The sequence below is a fragment of the Antechinus flavipes genome, chromosome 1, assembly GCF_016432865.1.
Source record: "Antechinus flavipes isolate AdamAnt ecotype Samford, QLD, Australia chromosome 1, AdamAnt_v2, whole genome shotgun sequence".
Lineage (NCBI taxonomy): Eukaryota > Metazoa > Chordata > Mammalia > Dasyuromorphia > Dasyuridae > Antechinus > Antechinus flavipes.
Window position 1 is genome coordinate 675,856,584 of NC_067398.1, and position 20,479 is coordinate 675,877,062.

Sequence of the window (20,479 nt, forward strand, 5' to 3'; positions counted from 1 at the left end):
CTTCTGCCAGAGATTTATTTTGAGCAAAACCCATAACTGGAAAACCACAGATTCCTCATTTCTTTTTAGAGCTTATGAAATCACTCCTCTTGTTCCTCACCCTGAGAAACCCCATAAGGAAGTCTTCTGCTCAGAAAATAAAGCGGGGAGGGAAGCAGACTGGACTGGGTTACTTTGCAAGGCCCCTTCCAGGCATTTTTATGTGAACATTTGACAGTCTAAAGCAGGAGACCTTAGTTTGGGATCCATGAGAATGGGCAGATTTCAGGAGGGAAAATGCCCCATTTCCTTCAGTCACTCAGAGCCCTTTTTCTGAGGAGGGGTCCATCCGCAGGCTTGCCCAGACTGGCTGCCAAAGGGGCCCCCCATGCAACAAAGGGGAAGGAGCCCCAGGGTGGAGGGTGCCATCACGGGAAGGCAGATTTTGCATCGGGTGAGAACGGGTTTGCAGCCTGTGCCCCACACGCACACTAGAGGCAACTCATCTGACATCTCAGAACCTCAGATTCCTTATCTGAACATCTACAAAAATAACAACCAGCATTTCTACAGCACCTACTATGTGCTAAGTACTTGTAAAATATGATTTCATCCAATCCTCACAAGGGCTTTGGAAGAGGTGAGTGCTATGGTTATCACCATTTTACAGAGGAGGAAACTGAGGCAGATAGAGGGGAAGGCACTTGTTCAGTCACATAGCTGAGGCTGGATTTGAATTCAGGTCTTCCCAACTCCAGCCTGTGGCTCCCCCTAGTGGCCCACTATAGCACACACACCTGGGGATCGTGTCAGATAAAGAATGTAATTGTTGTCCCACTGTTTCTGCAGGGACCAACTCTCAGGAGCCCATCTGGGCTAAGGGAAGCCCCTCTTCCTTCTCCAGCTCATATTACCAATGAGAAAACCGAGGCAGGAAAGCTGAAGGGACTTTCCCCAGTTCACACAGCTTCTGAAGCTGCATTCGAACTCAGATCCAGGACTTAACCCTAAATGCCCACTCTAAAGGGCCCAGGGCAACACCGCAGTTCCCTCAGCTGAGCCCTGCAGGACAAGGCTCGCCTTCCTGGCAGGATGGGCCAGAGAACACCACAGAAACCCTCCCATTTTTTAACGGCTGGGGGAACCGAGGCCCAGAAAACGACTCCCTCCAAGATCCAGGAGCTCGAGGGCTTCGTCTGTAACTCCCCCGGCTCCAAATCGTCAGAAACTGCTCAGACCTGAGGTGGCCCGAAACTCCCCGAGAGGGGCCGAAGCATTATCCCAGAGGAGCGCGGTTAGCGTCCCTCCCACTGCAGGACTGACGGGTCTGGGACTGCAGTCTGAGGCAGAAGCAGCTCGGGCCCCGAGGCCGGGGCTCTCTGCCCGGGCCGCCCAGGCCCCGCAGGGCCTTCTATCCCGGCCTGCCCAGGCCCCGCAGGGCCTTCTATCCTGGCCTGCCCAGGCCCCGAGGCCGGGGCTCTCTGCCCGGGCCACCCAGGCCCCGCAGGGCCTTCTATCCCGGCCTGCCCAGGCCCCGCAGGGCCTTCTATCCTGGCCTGCCCAGGCCCCGCAGGGCCTTCTATCCCAGCCTGCCCAGGCCCCGCAGGGCCTTCTATCCCGGCCTGCCCAGGCCCCGCAAGGCCTTCTATCCCGGGCTGCCCAGGCCGCCCAGGCCCCGAGGCCGTGGCTCTCTGCCTGGGCCATCCAGGCCCCGCAGGTCCTTCTATCCCAGCCTGCCTTAGCGCACACCTGTCCTGACTCTCCCGCTTCCGGCTCTTCTTGCTCCGCCGGGCCATGCGGCCTTTGTTGCTGTGTTTCCGGGCTGGGCCCACCTTGATGGAGGTGTTCTCCAGGGCCGTGGTTCTAAGGGAGATCTTGTTGTTGCTCTGAGGACAGAAGACAAAGCTGGACAGAGGGCCAGTGGCTGACCGGCACCCAGGACCCGCCGCCTGCTTGCACCCTCCGCATCCTGCCCAGTCCTTCCCGTCCCCGTCCCGCTTTCTGCCCATGTCCGGGTAACGACCTCCCTGCGCGGGAGGCCCTTTCCCCTTTCCATTTCTGGACGCCCGCACAGCTCAGCGATGCTAGGCCCCCCTTCCTTGGCGCCTTCCCATCCTCCACTTTCCCCCCGTCCCCATCTGCTGTGTCCGGGCCCTCCTCTCACTCCGCGGTCCCTCCCACCGCTCTAACTCCCCCCCATTTGGTCCCAAGCCCCTGGCCTGGAGTCCCCAGTACCTTCAGCAGCAGCTCCACGACATCCATGTGAACCAGTCCGAGCACAGACTCTCCGTTGATGTGTGTGATGAGGTCTCCCGCCCTCAGCCCAGCTTCGTGAGCAGGGCTGCCTTCCTCCACACTCTGAAGGAAAGACGGGCGGTTAGCGGCCGCTCCCAGAATCGTGGGAACTGCAGGACCCTGCCTTGCCCAGCCAATGCAGGTGAGAGGGGCCGCCGACTTGCACCCATGGCCCTTTGTCCACCCGGAAACGGGTAAAGTGCATGACAAACGTTCTCTGCGCTGAATTAAATTGAGACCTGCCTGGGCTCTGGGAGTGACGGCCCCTAGCCTGACCTCAGCGCTTTCTCTCGGGGACTCTTCCTCATTGCACGGGAGCTCCTTGAGGAGAGGGATGGGATTTTGCCTTTCTTTGTACCCCCTGGTGTTTGGCACAAGGCCTGACATACAGCAGGCATTTAATAAATGTTTGATACTTGATTCACAAAGCAATGTGTGTCAAAAATAAACTACTACAATTAAAAAAATAAATGATACTAAATTCACTGCAGAATGTTGGCAAATTACCTCCTTTCTCTGGGCCTCAGTTAACCTGTGATGATTAAAAATTTTGAGAGTTTTGAAGCAATTTAATAATTTTATCAATAAGACTGATACGTTATTTATTTTAAAAATGGTCACTGGGCCATCTCTTTCAGACCAAAGACCCTTAATGATCGTGGGGTTACAGTTTGTATGCCCTTTGAAGTAGGTGTTTTCAAGGGGACTATTCAACCCAGACTGGTTAAGCAAATAAATGAGCTATGTTGGGGTATATGACTTAGTTCACCTAAATCTTGATCAGAGATATCAATTTTCATATTATCTGTCTTGATAATAGGGATGGTTTTTAATCATCTTAGTAAACACAATGAGTAGGAAATTGCCCATTAGCCTAAACTGTCTGATTAGACTTTAGCCTAGGTAAATCTATGAGATTTCCCCCACACTGGTTCTGGATGAGAAAGTAGAAAAAGGGGAAAAACCTTATTATACAATAATTAGTTTTTAATTACAAGAGAAATATTCATTTCTCACACAACTATAAAATGAGGCTGGATTAGATCCAGAGGTTTGTGAGTTGGAAGAGAAAAGAAATTATGCCTTAATTTCCACTAACTTTAGATTTCCTTTGTAAGCTACGTATTTTGCTTTAAACATTTAAACATATGATCTGAGAAGGGGTCCACAGGCTTTTCTAGACAGACTGCCCCCAAGGCATCCAGGAGAAAAAAAAATTGTCAACTCCTGGCTTATAGGCTCCTAAAGTCCCTTTGTATTTAACTCCTTCCAGATCCTTCTGCCTCGGCCATTCCATGTTCTAAGGTCCGTGCAAGTGCTGACATGCAATTTCCTCAGAGTCACTCTGGGTGCACTTTACTTGAGACATACATAACACATGGAGGATAAATGTAATTTCTCTGGAACATCTGAAATGAGTTTACAAAGCAATGAACTGATTTTTGTCACGTGTAGCTTGTGAGTTAGCGGAGAGGGGTTTTGGGCACATCTCGGAAATTACCTGTGGTTCAGGGGACAGAGTCTGAAATCGGGAGTCGGGGCAGAGCGTTCTGGGCCCCGCTCCAACACCAAGAACAAAGACCTCGGGGACAAAGGGTTACACTAATTGGCACTAGATGGGCTCGGGAAGATGAGCCTTCCTAATTCCAGGTCTCACACTGGCTGCAAAGAAAGTTACCTGACCAGAAATCAAACCGTGGTGAGTGAAAGAGCCAAATCCAGATCACTGACCACCAGGGATAAAATATAATCAATAATCAAAGCCAGATTCGACACTCTACATTTTAACCTCCCGCGTACGTCGCCCATCCCACCCAAGTGCTTTTGCTCACCCAGACCACGTGGTGCACGGTGTAGACATCGCTGTCGCCCATGTAGACACGGATGGCCCTGAGGCTGAAGCCAAACTTCTTCCCGGAGCTGTGGATGATGATGGGCGGTCGCAGGTTGGTGATACTGATGGAGGAGTCTCGGCTCGGGGAGGAGTCCCGAGAGGAGGGGTTGGAGGAGAGAGAATGAGGGGAGATGGGACTCATGAGGGCCCCACTACTGCAGTCATCTGTGGAAATTCAATTCAATAAGCCTCCGTTAATGGCCATGCAGAGGTACGAGCAGAAGAGCCCCTGCCCTCGAGGAGGTTACGTTCTACCTTGGGAAAACGCCACTTAGCTCTGTTACCCCAAGAAATCATGAACAGAGAAAAGAGCAGAGGGAGAGAAGGGAAAGGAGCGAGTCAGTCCTGGATGGCCCAGTTTGCTCCTCCGTGACTCATCCATGATCCTGAACGCCTTTCCTAGAGCAGAAGGTCGGAAGCCAAGGCTCTGATTTGCAGCCTGGGCCCTGATTCACTTGGTGACCTTGGGAACTGCCTTAAGTGCCCCTGAGCCTCTTCTGGAAAATGGGGGTGAGTCACTTCCCCTCTCCGGGACTCCTGACTCAGTGGTAAAAAGAAGATCTGACTTAGATCGTCTCCAATTTCTTTTTTCCAAGCTCTAAGTGCTTTGATTTCACGGAATTCTGGGGTGAGAAAGGAACCTCGGGGCTTCCTAAAGGAATAGCCTGGCTGGTGGAAGACCAGACGAGGGGCAGCCAGCCCCCCAGACTAGCCTGTTCCCCGCTGGGACCCCTTGTATTATCAGGATTTTTTCCTATCAGACCTAAGTATTTTCTCTCTTGGTACCCTCTCTCTGCTCCTGATTCTGTCCCCAGAGAGAACAAGTGAGTGTAAGCTCCCCAAGGGCAGGAACTTTTCCTCTTGGGTATCCCCGATGCTAAAAGCCCAGTTTCGGGCATAGACACTTAATAACTGTTTATCAATCAGCTGATCCTTTAAGTCACAAATCCTTGCTCTGCCTCTTCCCTCACTGGGTGAATGAGACCTAGTGGGGCTGTGCCAAAGGACAACACGGGAGCGGGCCACGATCTCTTGGGAGAACACCCCCCCAGAAGGGGCGGGGCTCTGGGGCCCGGGTCCAGAGGCCCAGCCTTACCTGAAGTGATGACCAGCGAGAGGGCCGAGACGGAGGCCGACTTGGGCACCCGGCCCCCGCTGGGGGACGTCTTCTGCTTCTCGGGAGTCTCCTTCTGGCCCCCGAGGCGCCGGCTCGATCCGCCCTCCGGGCCCCGCGGTGTGGAGTTCTTGGCCCCAGTACTGTTACTGCGGAGCCGGATGTGGCTGAGGCTGGAACCGTCGGCTACATGAATGACAACGGGGGAGACCATCGGTCTGAGTGACCCTTGACCCGGAGCCCCGGCTGGGCAGGTTCTGAGCCCTGTGAGGGGCAAGTCTAAGACCCTCCTGCCCCCAGAGGTGGAGCGGCCGGGACCGAGGCCGGAGCCCCTGGGCCCTCACTATTCTCCGGCTCCCGCTGGCTGGGGACCTCGGAGCTGCAACTTCCCCCCATGAAACAGGACTAGGGAGGCGCAGGAGCCAGCTCGCCCCAGAAGGCCACGGTCGGGAAAGGGAGCCTGCCCTCAGGCAGGAGAGGGAGGACCCCCATCGGCACCCACCTGTGAGGGCAGACGCTTTGGCCGGTTCCTTCACCGGCTCCTCGGGTTCCCCCAACACAAAAATGGGCCTTTCTGGCTGGGAAGGGCCCTGGCTGGGGGCTTCGTCCTCGGAGGAGAAGGCGAACTTGGGCATGGGGTCCAGGCTGTAGGTGGTGCTCAGGGCGGAGGGGCTCTGGCTTCGCTCCGGCTGGGAGGACGAGGAGGAGGAGTGCCGCAGGGAGCCCGAGGACGTCCAGGATCTCAGCCTACAGGGAGGAAGCCGAAGGCATGGGGGCAGCCGCTGGGCCAAAGCCCTTCCTTCCCGAGGTGTCGGGGCCCTGGCTGTGGCCTGGCCTTCCCTGAGGTCTTAGCGAAAACCCCCACCCTCTGCCAGCAGCTTTTTCAGGTCTCCATTAACAGAAGTGTCTTCCTCCTGGACTAAGCTCTGCCTTCCTCTGTACGCTCAGCACAACGCCCGGCACACAGTAGGTGCTCGATCACTGCTTGCTGGTTTGCCATCCGAGTTAACGCAGGACCGGCCGACTTAGGTCAGGGTCCCTAACCTTACTGGGAAAATGCTGGTCACCGTTAGGTCAGTTAGAGATCACCGACTTCCTTTGTAAACTTGGGTCTTTTATTCTAGGCATTTGGAAACGTTATTCCAAGGAGAGGCCTCGGACCCTCCCCAGGGGCCCAGGACACCACAAAACAAAGACCCTCTGATGTGTGTAAGCAGGAACCCCCCTCCCACCCTGCCAGCAAACGCATCCAGCGTCTTTGGGGAACTCGCTCCCTTAACGGCAGGACGCCGGCTGGGCCATTCTGACTGTTAGGCCCTTCTGCGGTGCCATGAGGCCTTCTTATACGTGGTGAGCTCGGCAGTATCGGGAGCAATGTCCCATCATACTGACGAGGAAACGGAGATTCGGGGACTTTATTCAGAGCGCCAGAAGAAGCCCTGGGCGGATGAAAAAGCCCCTGTACCGGGCAATAGCAGGTGCTGGTTAAATGCCCCTCGGGCCCCCGGAAGGGACAGCGGAGGAAGGAGCAGCAGAGAGTGGCTGCCCCGGGCCTGCGCTCGGCCCTCATTGCCACCATGGGACAGAAAGAAAGCCAGGCCCTGCCTGCGCGTGCTCCCACTCACCTGACTTCTGTGCTCAAAGGGCGGCTCTTCTCCTCCTCCCCTGAGCCCCGGTCCCACCGCTCCAATCGCTCTTCCTTGTCCTCGCTGTAGCTTCTCTCAGAACAGGTCAGATTTGACTGAACAGCAAGGAACTCAGAACTGCTATAAACCTTCAGGGAGAGCGGAGGAAACGCACAGGTTGGTGCAGAAGGGACAGGACTCCCCACTTCCTTTTGTTGTTGCTGCTATTTATTCATTTTAGCATTCTTTTCTTTTTAAACTGGGAGCTCCAAATTCTGTCCCTCCTCCCTCCTCCCCAGAAGGCAATCAATAAGATATCAATTACATGTGAAATCAGGGGACACGTAGCTCCCCATTAGAGCTGGGAGGGCCTTAGAACCCAGGATGTCTGAGCTAGGAGGGCCCTTAGAACCCAGGAGGTCAGAGCTGGGAGGGCCCTTAGAACCCAGGAGGTCAGAGCTGGGAGGGCCCTTAGAACCCAGAATGTCTGAGCTGGGAGGGTCCTTAGAACCCAGGATATCTGAGCTGGGAGGGCCCTTAGAACCCAGGAGATCAGAGCTGGGAGGGCTCTTAGAACCCAGGAGGTCAGAGCTGGGAGGGCCTTAGAACCCAGGAGATCAGAGCTGGGAGGGCCCTTAGAACCAGGAACACCAGGGAGGGGTAGGGCCTTTAGAACACAGAGTATCAGAACTGGGAGAGACCTTAAAACAAATCACCTACTGGAGGGGGAGGGGAGAAGAGCAAAAGGAAGAAAATTCAGTTTATTTACATTGCTGGAAAAGAGATATACTTTATAAATAACCTGTTCCCTTTCGGTCTCCACACATGGATAGAGGAAGGAAAACTAGGAGGGGAGAAAAGGAATAGTGTGAGTACTCCTCTGATGAGTCCCTGGGACAATTTGGTTAAACCAGATAATTTGTGATTGACAAATGAGAAGCCGGATGGGAAAAGTGAGTTTTTGAGGCCAGAATGCCTCACCAAGGAGGAACATTTGGGAAGGACTTTTTGGCTCAAAATAAAGAATTTTTCAGAATTAGATTTAACAAAATAAGTTTATAGCTAGTAAAGAAAGAAACCAAGGCTTATCCAAGATGTTTTATTTCTTTCAATCTCACTCTGTTTATTTTCTAACTGATGATTAAGAACACTGACTGTTATACCAAGATCCTTTCATAAGAATTTCCCATCCTCAATAATCCAAGGATTTGTGATTTGGTCGGTGTGGATAGGAGCTCCTCAACCACTAAGTCTACTAACTGGAAGAAAGTTGCTATGACCTAAAGCTTTATCCATTGGTGGGATCTGCCAGAGCTTGCTCAACAGCTCCGAGGACCCCGGTCAGCCTCGATGCTACGAGAAGGCAGCAAAGCTGGGCTTTGGGGGAAGAACAAGCATCTTGCTTTTGTAAATGAAACGAGCACTGTGTAATTCTCCCTGACCAAGATTAGCTTAGAGAGGAGTTGAGAAAATGCATCTCCCTCCTTTCACAGCAGGTGTGGGGACTGAGAGTGTGGAATACCATACAAACTGGCCAGACACGGTCAATGCGGTGGTTAGTTTTGCTGAATTCCACTTCCACCCCTAACTGCTGAGGGAAGGACTAGAATATATTAATACTTGAATATGAAAGTTTTTTTTAAAATAAAAAACATTTTCTTCTTTGTAAAGTTCAGATTTCTAATTTCATCTAAGGGAGATGACTCCATTGGAAGGAATCTTAACCTTTCCTACCCTAGTGGTGGCTGTTCCTTCTGTTTAGCCGTAGTGAGAGAATGCTCCTCGCCCCACTCCCTGGATAATGTTTATTATAGGATTAAGAAAGAGAAGGGGATCTCTCCCCCAGGAACTCTGGGAAACAGGGCTGATCAAGCACTCAGCTGTAACGGGAAGGTGCCTGGGAACACTCAGTTTCTGCTAATTGCCCAGATCTCACAGTCAGCACATATCAATCCTCCTCGAATCCACGCGCATTTATTGTCTAGTATGAGTAGTAATGCATATATGATAACATATTGATCAATATATTATAAAAATACATTACATTATTATATAAGACATAATAATGTGGAGGAATGTGTATTCTGCTACAAGATCTCCTGTTACTTAAAACAAGTACTAGGTAATAAGACCCAGCTCTGATCCGTTAATGTAAGAACAGTTCATCTCTTGAGGATGTGGGGAATAAAAGGGTAAATATTCCATGAGCTCTGGCTCAGTTTAATGGCCGTGGCTCATTCAGACCACAGGCCCAGCCTTCTGGAGCCAAGCTGGGGGCGAGGAGAACCCTGCCCTGGCTTCCCAGACAGCCGGTTTCATCTGGCAGAGGTTCTCACTACTAGGCAGTGTTCCTCAATTCCTAGGTCTGCCCCCAGCCAGGACCAAGCAGAGTCTCTCCCCCACCCCCACCCCCAATACTGAAGAGAACACTCGCATCCCCCAAGTCTTCTCCTTTCCAGCCTCAACCTCCTCCTCAGTTCCTTCCACAAACCCTCCAGGGCACGAATCCAAGCTTCCCTTCTCTGTCCCCTAGGCTCTGGCCCCCACAATGGAAGGTACTTCTCCAGCCGTGTCTGGCCAGAGCCTTCCTCTTCCTCCTCCTTAATGCAGCCCGACCACAGTCAGAGTACGCAGTTCACCGATACCCCAGATCCCTTTCAGACAAACTGCTGTTCAGCCAAAGATTACTCGAGGCAAGCTTATCCATCACTATGATTATATCAGATTACTATATAATGCTACATATCATATATAATATACAATACAACATTTTGTAATCATATATTGCTATATGCTATTATATTATATATTATATAACCATATATCGCTATACGTTATTATATATTATATAACCATATATTGCTATATGTTATATTATATAATCATATATTACTATATTATATACTATATATATTATTACATAATCATATATTGCTATACATTATTATATTATATATTATATAACCATATATTGCTATATGTTATTATATTATATAATCATATATTACTATATTATATATTACTATATTATATATTACTATATAATCATATATTGCTATACACGAATTCTAGACATAAATGTGTGTTGATAGACCGACAAACTGCCTAGGTATAGTCCCCAAGAGGAATCACTTATGCTTCTGAATGCTAATTTTGCAACCGAGACTCACAGGAGAGGCTCCTGAGACACACACAGGCAGAGTTCAGGACAAACAGCTCGTACCTTACTGAACCGGTGGGAGCAGGAAGAGAACTGGGGGATTTCCGTAGAGGATTCCTCATCGTTAGTTTCGTCGTCCTCCGAGCCCAGGTGCCGGTACCGCTCCGAACGAGCTGGAACGAGGGACAGGGACACGGGTACAGCTGGAGCGCCTCCTGACTCCCCTCCGCCCTCAGTGTCCGCCCATCCCGGAGGGAGAAGGCAGAGCCCCGGGCTCTCTCTGACTGTGGGGCGGGAGCCGAGGAGAGCCGGCTCTCAGCCTGCCCTGCTGCCCGAGGCCCCTCAGAATCCCCCGTCGGAACGGGAAGGTTTGGACCGGGATGCTCAGGCAGGCAGGCAGCATTACTGAGCCGTGACAGGCCCTGCGCTAGGTGGCCGAGCTCCAGAGACTGCCCTCAGGGAGCTGCCGGTGTGATGGGAGACAAGACGCTGGGAAGACACATACAGGGTAACCTGGGGCTGGTCTCAGAGGGGAGCACGAGCATAGGAGGATCGGGCTTCTGGGGAGGACAAAAGCTGGAAGGGGAAGAGGAGACGTAGTCTCAGGAAGGCTGCGGAGCATGCTGGGGGTGCCGGGGAGAAAAGTGGAAAAGTGGGGAGGGGCCGTACCAATCAATAAAGACTTTCCTACTTGTATTTGAACTTTTCCTGAAGGTGGCAGAATTGGGGGTGGGAGGGACAGGGTCAGACTCGGCATTAGGAAGATTAATTGGACAGCTGGGTGGAGGATGGCCTGGTTCAGGGGAGATACTTGAGGCAGGGACGCCCACCAGTCCAAGAGGGACCCCAGAGTGTCGGAGGGCAGGGGGGGCACACAGGTGATGACGGTAAAATCAGTAGATATGTGCGAGCGAGGGAGGATGAGGAGTCAGGAAGGCCCGTGGGCCATGATAAGGCAGGCTGGAAGGAAGGCGGGCTTGGGGGAAACGATGATGACCTCAGTTTTGAATCTGTCTACACGACATCCAGCTCGAGAGGTTCAGCCAGAAGTGGGAGAGGTGAGAGTGGAGGGCAGACAAAGGTTGGGCTGGACAAATAAATCTGAGTCATCTCCATGGAGACAACAGTCAGATCCGTGGGAACTCCAATGAGGGCCCCAGCGAGATCACCGGGGGAGGAGCGAAAGGAGAGACCCAGACCAGAGACACACATTCAGAAGCCGGAGGGCATCTGACCCAACCCTCCTGCAGGAATCCTTAATGCAACATTCCCAGCAAGAGCTCGGCCCTCAGCCCAAAGACCTCCCAGGACCACCGAGTCCACATGTAGCTAGTGCTCAGTCAGTCATCTTACTTGTCAGGGGCTGGTGATACAGTCAAAGAGTCCCTGCCCTCAAGAAGGTCCCATTCTAAAAACAAACCAAAAAACCCAGAAAAGCTTCCATTCTAAAACCAAAAAACAAACCCCCAAACAGAAAAGCTTCCACTTAGGAACAGGAAGGAGTGGCAGGGAGGGGCATCAGGAAAAGCCTTTCAACAGGGAGAGAGCTATGAGCGGGGTGGAAGTAGGGTGAAAGCCTCAGACCCGGGGGACAGGCCCAGAGTGGGCGCTCCATCAGTCTGGAAAGTCCAGGCCCAGAGGACTCTGGCTCCGACCCCGGAGACGACAGGAAGCCGGCCTGGTTTCCTGACGGGCTAAGGGCAGAGGGAATGGCACGGTCCCTTAGCAGGGTCACCCCCAGCTGTGGGCACGAGGGGGGAGCTGCATTAGGGAGACTTTTCTCCACACTGAGCCACATCAGGCCTGGCTGGTCCCAGAGCTGCCCCCTCTGAGGTCGTGCACCAGAGGGCTCGTCCTGGGATGCAGCAGGGACAAAGGCTCAGGAACCTTCCTGCTGCATGAAAGCAGGACCGAAGGGGCCTGGGGAAGGTCAGTCACCGGCAAGTCCGGGAAATCCTGCCTGGGGCATCCCTCAGGGCGAGCGCCAGCCCTGCAGAGGCAGCCCCAAGGGTAGCTCCCTCCGTGGAAGCGGCGGCACATCCCAGCCCGACTCCCAGAGACACTGCCTGGTCCTTGTCGCTGGGCCAGCAGGCCATGTTCCACCCAGAAGAGCTGGAGTTCTCAGCAGTGCTGGGGAAGGAGGGGTGAGCCCCAAAGCTGCCCCCAAACAAATCCTTGGGCAGGATTTCACCTTTAATACGGACCCACGTGTGAGATTTAGGAGCTACAAGGGCTTCAAAGCCCCCCTGACCCCGGAGAGGAGTCTCATGTTTGAGGAGTGGTCCCCTGGCCCCCACTGGCACACAAGGTGATGGAGCCCTCCCTCCGCACAGGCCGGCCCACTTCTGACAGCTCGGAATGCTGGGAAGCCGTTGTTTACAAGGATGTGGGATCTGTGTCTTTTGTAATTTCCAGCCACTTGTCCAAGCGTTCCCCTCTGGGACCAAAAGGACAAGTCTAACGCCTATTTTTTCCTACTCGTTATTTTCTTCTCCCTCTTTCTTTTGTTCTTTTTCTCATTTTTTTCTTTCCTTCTTTCTCAAGTGTTGAGCACCGGCACATAGTAGGTGCTTCATAAATGCCTACTGACTGCTTATAGGACAGCTCTTCAAACATCGAAAGGCCAACAGTTGGCCCCAAGCCTCCTCTTCTCTGAGCCAACCATCCCAAGCTGCCGTGAGACTAGCTCTGAGGGGCCGTCCCTTAGAGCAGTGGTTCTCGAACCTTTGTTCTCAGTATCTTCACGTTGTGAAAAAACTATCAGGGATCTGTTCAGAGTTTTTGATCCCATAGGTTATATTTACAGCTATTTATTAGAAATAAAAATGATTTTGAATTTGTAGACCCTCTGAGAGGGTTTCAGAGACCCCCACAATTCTTTGGACTACACTCTGAGGACCACTGCCTTAGAGCCTCTCTGTGGCCCCCAATGTTAGGTGAGGAGCTTTGGCCCCTAAGGAACCTGAGTCCCAGACAAGGGGAGACCGCAGGGGGAAATGAGAAGAGAAAGCTGCTCTCGGGGCATCAGGAGACCCCGGTTCCCGCCTGCAGAGCTGTATTTATCACACTGGGGAAGGGAGAGCCCAGAGATGAGAGTTTGGATGGACCCCAGGCTGGGGTTAACTACGTTTCCTGCCCCTCCCAAAGCAGAGAGGGCCAAGCTTCCTCTCAGGCTCTTCATGGACAGTTCACTCCTCTCCTGCTTTCACTTCCTCTCCCAGCCCGGGGTCAGCAACAGCTTCCCAGCCCTGGCCACAGGGGACTTCTCTCTACCCTGCCTAGATGCAGCAATACAATAGCCCGGCTTGACAGGCTAAGGGTCGTCACGAGCCAATACGGGGAGCAGGACTGGGGGTCACCAGCTGGATGAAACTTAGTGATCAGAGTAATTGTGATCTCTTTGTAGAGATTTGTCACACAATATTACCGTTACTATGTGCAACATTTTTCTGGTTCTGCACACTTCACTATCACTTCATCTAAGTCTTTCCAGGTTTTCCTAAAACCATCCTACTTGTCATTTCTTTTAGCACAATAGTATTACACCACAATCATATGCTATAACTTGTTCAGCTCCTTGGGCAAAAGACTCAGGGACCACCAGCCCTCCCACTCTAGGAGACTTCAGGACCCTGGACAGATGATGCCATCTGCTGCAGCAGACTCACTGCAGACACACAATGTCAGGGCTGGGAGGGCCCTTAGAACCCGGGATGTCAGAGCTGGGAGGGCCCTTAGAACCCAGGATGTCAGAGCTGGGAGGAACCTTAGAACCCAGGAGGTCAGAGCTGGGAGGAACTTTAGAACCCAGGATGTCAGAGCTGGGAGGGACTTTAGAACCCGGGATGTCAGAGCTGGGAGGGCCCTTAGAACTCGGGATGTCAGAGCTGGGAGGACCCTTAGAACCCAGGATGTCAGAGCTGGGAGGAACTTTAGAACCCGGGATGTCAGAGCTGAGAGGAACCTTAGAACCCAGGAGGTCAGGGCTGAGAGGGCCCTTAGAACTCGGGATGTCAGAGCTGGGAGGACCCTTAGAACAGGGAATGTCAGGGCTGGGAGAGCCCTTAGAACCCGGGATGTCAGAGCTGGGAGGGCCCTTAGAACCTGGGAAGTCAGGGCTGGGAGGGCCCTTAGAACCTGGGAGGTCAGGGCCGGGAGGGCCCTTAGAATTCAGGATGTCAGAGCTGGGAGGACCCTTAGAACAGGGAATGTCAGAGCTGGGAGGGCCCTTAGAACCCGGGAAGTCAGGGCTGGGAGGGCCCTTAGAACCTGGGAGGTCAGGGCCGGGAGGGCCCTTAGAACCCGGTCAGTCAGGGCTGGGAGGGCCCAGAGAATGGCAGAGATAGGAGGGCCCTTACAACAATGAACGCCAGGGGTGGGAGGCGCTCAGAGCTACCTGTTCTAGCCTTCTGACTAATACATACAGTTTTGAGTCTAAAAGAGGCTCTGCTCCTTCATCCCAAAGCAGGGAAGCACAACCATTCCCCAGCCAGAGGAGCACACCCTCCCCCACGCCTCCAGAGAACTGCTTCCCACTCACTGTCAAAGTAGCTCGTGTCATCTTCCGCCTCCAGCTGCGGGATGAATTCTGCCTTCTGCCGGAGGAGACCCGTCCAGTCGAGGTTGTGGAAGAAGGGGTGCTGCTTTACCTCATAGGCCCCACCTGCCGGGCACAGATTGGGGCTGGGGCTGAGCATCCCACTCCTGGGGGCCCCTGAAGCCCCTTCCTCCTCCCTGTCTCCCCTCCGCGAGCCCTTCCAGCCTCATTCTCTGCAGCTCAAGGGCGCCACGACCAATTTTCAGAAAGCTTTTTGGAGGGGGGTGTTATGGGCACATCCCCTCTTAAAAATTCCTTTTTTGGAACCACCACCAGCTGCTTGTTTCTCTCTGTATAAACCCCTGGCACTAAGTAAGGGGAATACGGCAGAGTGGGGGTGGGAGGAGGCCGGAGCTGGGCCAGGTGGGCCGAGGGAAAGGCAGCGAGGGGATGCTCTGAGCCCAGGCCACGTCTGCCGTACGTCGGGTACCAGGAAACGCTCGCTACGGGGGCCGGCTGCTGGTGCTCTGAGGAGAGCCTGGTGGGGGGCTTCAAGTTAAGTAAAAAGTGATCTGAGCTCGCTCAGGGGCTAGGGAAGGAGAGAATTTGGAGCTCAACACTCAAAAATTATAAAATGAAATCGAGAAACACTTAATGAAATAAATTAAAAATCTATTTTTAAAAAAGGAATTTGAGAAAGCCAGTGGCCAGACCGAGCTGGCCCATCAGGGCGGACGCAGAGAGGAAGAAGGGTGGGCACTCGGTGGGAAGGAAAACGTAACTCGGCCCCAGCCTGCGCAGCAGGAAAACGTGGCCGGGCAGGCCCATCTCAGCGGGGGCAGGGGGGACCCCGCCGTGCCTCTGAGCGCCGGGCTCTGACTACGGGCCAGCTCGGAAACCCGTGGTTGGTGGGACCGGGGACCAGCAGGGCCCCCGCCGGGCCACGTACCAGTGCCAAGTCGGTCCAGGGGACTCTGCTTCAGCAGCTTCGTGATCAGGTCCTGAGCATCCGCGGGCAGCGCCTCGTCCCCGTCCGGCCAGATGATGTCATCTACACAAGGAAGGGTCAGCTCCCAGCGGGGGTGGCGGAGGCTGCTCTGAGAGCAGAAGCCTCTGGCCGGAGCCCCGCGCCACCCCCGCGGTGCCATTCAGAGGGAGGTCTCTGAGTAGGTCGAGGGAGCAGCTAGGGAGGAGGCGGGAAAATCCTCCCTCCGCCCCACCCTTTCCCATGGGTATGTTCTAGAGCTGGAAGGGACCCGGATGCTCCTCAGCTTGCCGGGGCCCTGCCCGGGGACAGCTTGGGCTGAGCCCACCCAGCGCTCTGTCCGCTGGCACCGAGGGTCAGGATGCCGCCCTCTGACAGGTGGGGGCCAAGGAGGCAGGGAGCCACAGGCCTTGGGCCCAGCCAACCGCATCGCTTCTAACTGCGTCTTTGTTTCAGAGGCTCTGATTTTTTTTTCTTGGAAGGGGAAAAATATCTTTGTTAACTGAAAAAAATTCTAAGTGGGAAGGCTCCCTCCTCGCTGGCTGTCAGGCCGGAACCTGGGTTCCCACGGAAGGGCCGGGGCCAGAACCTCGTGGTGACCCAGCGGGAGAAGGCTGACTCACACCCAGGCCCCCGACTGCCCCCGCTCCCCGCGCAGCGCCCCAGAGCCTCTCCCATGCATCTCCGGGGGGGCGCCCCAGGTCCGGGGGAGACGTACCGCTGATGACCTGGCCGAAGAGCTCCTCGGGCGTGTCGCCGAAGAACGGGACGCAGCCCACCAGAAATTCATAGAGGATCACGCCCATGGCCCACCAATCCACCGGCTTGCCGTAGCCTTGTCGGAAGATCACTTCAGGTGCGATGTACTCGGGGGTCCCGCAGACCTGGGGGAGGAGACGCCAGTGAGGGCTCGGACCCAGGCAGCTGGGACACTCTGGCCACTCAGACACAAGCATTTACTAAGCGCCGACTGTGTACCAGGCACTTGCTAAGCAGCGGAGCCAGGAGGGCTTCCAGTCCAAGGTAACACGTCTACGTACCAGACGCACACAGAGGAGGAAGGGAGGGCCCTAGGAGAAAGTCCTGCAGAGGGTGGGATGCTGGGGGCCGCCCCGGGTAGTGTGCCGGGGGATCAGGAGAGGGACGCTAGAAAGGCGGGCGACTCAAAGCCCGTTCCTCGCCTGGGGCAGCATCAGGAGCTACTTCAACATTTCCTTCAACAGATGAGAAAAGTGGGCAGGAGGAGACCTGCCGAGCTCTCTCAGACGGACGGACACACTGAGTCAGTGCCAGAGCCAGGTACTGGGCTGTGCTGGGCAAGGGCTGCTGAGCCAAACACCTCCTCTGCCTCAGGTAAATGCAGCTCTGCCCTCGCCGCCTGCAGGAGCCGGGCAAGCCCTGGATACAGGAGGGCTGGAGGGGGGCACTTAAATGCTGCTGTCTCAGGCAGTGACAAGGAAGCTTCCGGAGGGCTGGAAAGGCTCCCCACCTCTGGGGGTCTCACGCCCACCAGAGCCCCCGAATCCGAAGCCCCTTCCTCTCGGAGCCACTCACCTGCTTGTCCACAAACTCCCGGGCGTCCTTCTCGATGTGGCCCTCGTACAGATTCGTGGTCATGCTCATCAGTCCGATCTTGGACAGCCCGAAGTCCGTCAGCTTGATGTGGCCCAAGGACGTGATCAGGAGGCTGTCACAGAGCAGGCCGGGGGCCCCGTCACACCGGCTCGGCCGGGAGGAGAGCCCCGAGGGGCAGGGCCGCCAGGACACCCGCCACACGCTCCCGCGCTCAGGCTCCTGCCCTCGGGGAGGTCCCAACCCAGCCTTCCATCACTGGCGTAGCCCTCACCACGGAGCAGGGGGGCAGGCCGGGGACCCCGACCCCTGGAGGCACCAGAGCGCCCGCCCCCCAGCCCTCGGCGGCCAGCTCCGAAGCCGAGCCCGGGGGTTTCTGCCGGAGCCTCGGAGGCCCGAGGGCCGCAGCCAGCTGGCCCATCTCCCCCTCTGTCCCCCCGGCGGGAGGTGCTCAGCCGCACCTGAGCAGACTGAGCGCAGAGACGAGCCCGGGAGCCCCCGTTTCTCAGAGCCTCAGATCAGACCCCGCCTCTCCCACGGTTCCCGCCCACACTCTGCGCCTCTTACTTGTCCGGCTTGAGGTCCCGGTGCACGATGCCGTAGTTGTGCAGGTACTCCAAGGCCAGGACGGTCTCCGCAAAGTACATGCGGGCCATGTCCACGGGGAGGGGGCCCATGTTCTTCAGCAGCGTGGCGCAGTCCCCACCTGCAGAAAGACCCCGTCAGGGCGGGTGCGGGGCGGCCTCCGCGGGGACCCCCGAGACTAGCAGGCACCCCTCAGCCTCCCCCAGGAGGGCTTCAAGCCAGAAAAGGCCGGACAGGAGACAGAGACAGAGACAGAGACAGAGACAGAGAGAGAGAGAGAGAGAGAGAGAGAGAGAGAGAGAGAGAGAGAGAGAGACAGAGAGAGAGAGAGAGAGAGAGAGCTGGAGGAAGGAATGAGCCACGGACCGGGTCAGAGGGAACACAGGGCCTCCTGAGGGCCAGGGCCAAGTGAGGGAGGCAGGGAGCTCATCACCCTGCAGGGGCCGGCTCACCCACACTGCCAGGAGAGCTCTCGGCCACTAGTGGGCTCGAAACCCTGAGTGTCAGAGCTGGGAGGGCCCTTAGAACCCGGGAGGTCAGGGCTGGGAGGGATCTTAAAACACAAAATGTTGCAGCTAGGAGGAACACTTAGAGACCCCCCAAACACAGATGCGGAAACTGAGGCCCAGAGAGAAGGGTTTCTTCTAGTTACACACAAAGTCTGAGCAGAGTTGAAGAAGGAATTCTTGAACATTGACCCCCCAGTACTGACCTTCCACATATTCCATGACCATGCAGAGGTGCCTGCGGGTTTCAAAGGAGCAGAACATACTGACGACAAAAGGGTTCTCAGCAAAGGTGAGGATGTCCCTCTCCACAAACACTTGCTGGATCTGGTTTCGGAGCACTAGATTCTGCTTGTTGATCTTTTTGATAGCGAAGCGCTGGCGGGTCTCCCGATGCCTGACCAGATACACAGCCCTGGAGGGGAGGGAAGGGTGGGATAAACAAGATGATGACTAATAATCTATGTCCTAAAATCCCTCCTAGCTTTGACAATTTACCTTCTAAGGGCTTTTTCAACTACGACATTCTATATTTTATGTTCATATGTTCTGCTAGCCTCTGACATCCCGGGTTCTAAGGGCCTTCCCAGCCCTGACCTCCTGGGTTCTAAGGGCCCTCCCAGCCCTGACCTCCCGGGATCTAAGGGCCCTCCCAGCTCCGACCTCCTGGGTTCTAAGGCTTCTCTTAACTTTGGCATTCCATGTTCTGCTGATAAAGCCATAGCATCTTCCCCTTCCCCCGCGCCCCCCATCCCTGGCTTCCCTGGAGAAGAAGCCCAATAAATTCGGTTACTTGTCAGCTCTGCAGCTGAGGAAATTGTTGCTCCCACTTCAGGGGGTGAGGCTGCCTCCCACTTACCCATAAGCTCCGTTGCTGATCAGTTTGATGGTCTCAAAGTCATTCTCGCAGGGTTTCCTTCGGGAAGGGACAGTGAGAGATCGGTTCTGAAAAAAACCAGAGTGAGGCTGGAGGGGACGCCTCAGCTCCCAGGGCCTACCAGACCCTGGGGCACCGGAATCGGTCCCTTCTGCCCGAGAGCCCCCAAGAAATCCTCTGCCTTGGACTCGGGATCCCTCAGGAGGTCGGCCATCCTGTACCTTCCTCAAAGATCCAAAAGCTCAGCCTGCAGTACCTTGCCTCCAAGGGCAGAGCTGGCTCAGGGAAAAGACTGAAGAACATGGAAGTCAGAGTTCAAGTCTCAGCTGCCCCGTGTGACTTTAGAGCAGTCTCTGGCTTTGGGGTCCCTTCCAGCTCTGGCTTTGGGGTCCTCTGACTCGAGTTCCAAATCTGAGTCACTGCTGTCACCTCAATGCCTCTGGGCAAATTGTTTCACCAGTAAAAGTGAGAGGATGGAACTGAATGATCTCTAAGGTTCCTTCAAGGCTCCAATAAACCCCAGAGACCCCAACTTCTTCAACTGTGGTTCATGACCGCATATGGGGTCTAGTAACTGAATGTGGGGGTCACAAAATGATGATTTATCGGTAAATGTCGGATGCCTATTTTATGTACCTCTACGGCCAGGGTCATGTAAAAATTTCTCAGGTTAAAAAGAGGTCTCAAAAGGAAAGAAGTTTAAGAAATCTGTGGTTAGGGGAAACCTGGAACTCAAAAGGAGGCAGATTTAAGGAAGAACAGATCAGCTGCTGACTTAGGAGGCGATGAGTTCCCCGTCACTTTAGTCACAGAGTAAAGAGCTTGAGTTAGACGGGACCTCACTGATCATTTGGATCAATCAATACCCCAAAGGATCCCCACCAGCCAATGTGTTAGCTGCTCCTCCCAGCTTTCCATTATCTGTACATCTGAAAGGCACGCCAAGGATCCCTCTCACATGCTGACTCTGCCCCATTGACAACTATGGTTTGAATCTGGCCACCCCCAAGTTCTCATCATCCATCATTTATCATCCAAGGAGTCCACATCCTTCCCTCTTCTCCGCAAGAATAACATAAAACACTTTAACTAAAATCTAGGTAAACAAACACCCGCAACACGTCCTTCATCTCATGGTTTAGTAACCCTGTCACGAGAGTGGGCGAGATTCATTAGGCAGACCCCGTTTGGGATGAAGCTGCCGTGCTGATGCTCGGTGATCGACACTTCCCTTTCTAGATGTTCACCAGCCATCTCTTTAACAATTCCTTGTAGAGTTTTCCTGGAATGAATGTCAAGCTCACTGGCTTAGGATGAGCAGCCTCTGAATCACGTCCATGCTTCTCTAAT

At 54.4% G+C, this 20,479-nt stretch overlaps 1 protein-coding gene across 25 annotated transcripts in view; it reads right to left on the minus strand.

The window, feature by feature from the left end:
- MAST3 (microtubule associated serine/threonine kinase 3) overlaps positions 1-20,479 on the minus strand; it is an 88,188-nt gene that overhangs the window by 11,099 nt on the left and 56,610 nt on the right. For all 25 annotated transcript variants that reach the window (XM_051972369.1, XM_051972363.1, XM_051972359.1 and 22 more), the window contains 14 exons: positions 19,112-19,197; positions 18,459-18,667; positions 17,729-17,867; positions 17,144-17,276; positions 16,308-16,473; positions 15,554-15,655; positions 14,608-14,730; positions 10,131-10,240; positions 6,908-7,056; positions 5,785-6,029; positions 5,265-5,468; positions 4,107-4,333; positions 2,215-2,337; positions 1,729-1,865 (listed from right to left, as the gene is read on the minus strand). In XM_051972369.1, the coding sequence (XP_051828329.1) occupies positions 1,729-1,865; positions 2,215-2,337; positions 4,107-4,333; positions 5,265-5,468; positions 5,785-6,029; positions 6,908-7,056; positions 10,131-10,240; positions 14,608-14,730; positions 15,554-15,655; positions 16,308-16,473; positions 17,144-17,276; positions 17,729-17,867; positions 18,459-18,667; positions 19,112-19,197 (2,153 nt within the window). The remainder of the gene's footprint in view (positions 1-1,728; positions 1,866-2,214; positions 2,338-4,106; positions 4,334-5,264; positions 5,469-5,784; positions 6,030-6,907; positions 7,057-10,130; positions 10,241-14,607; positions 14,731-15,553; positions 15,656-16,307; positions 16,474-17,143; positions 17,277-17,728; positions 17,868-18,458; positions 18,668-19,111; positions 19,198-20,479) is intronic.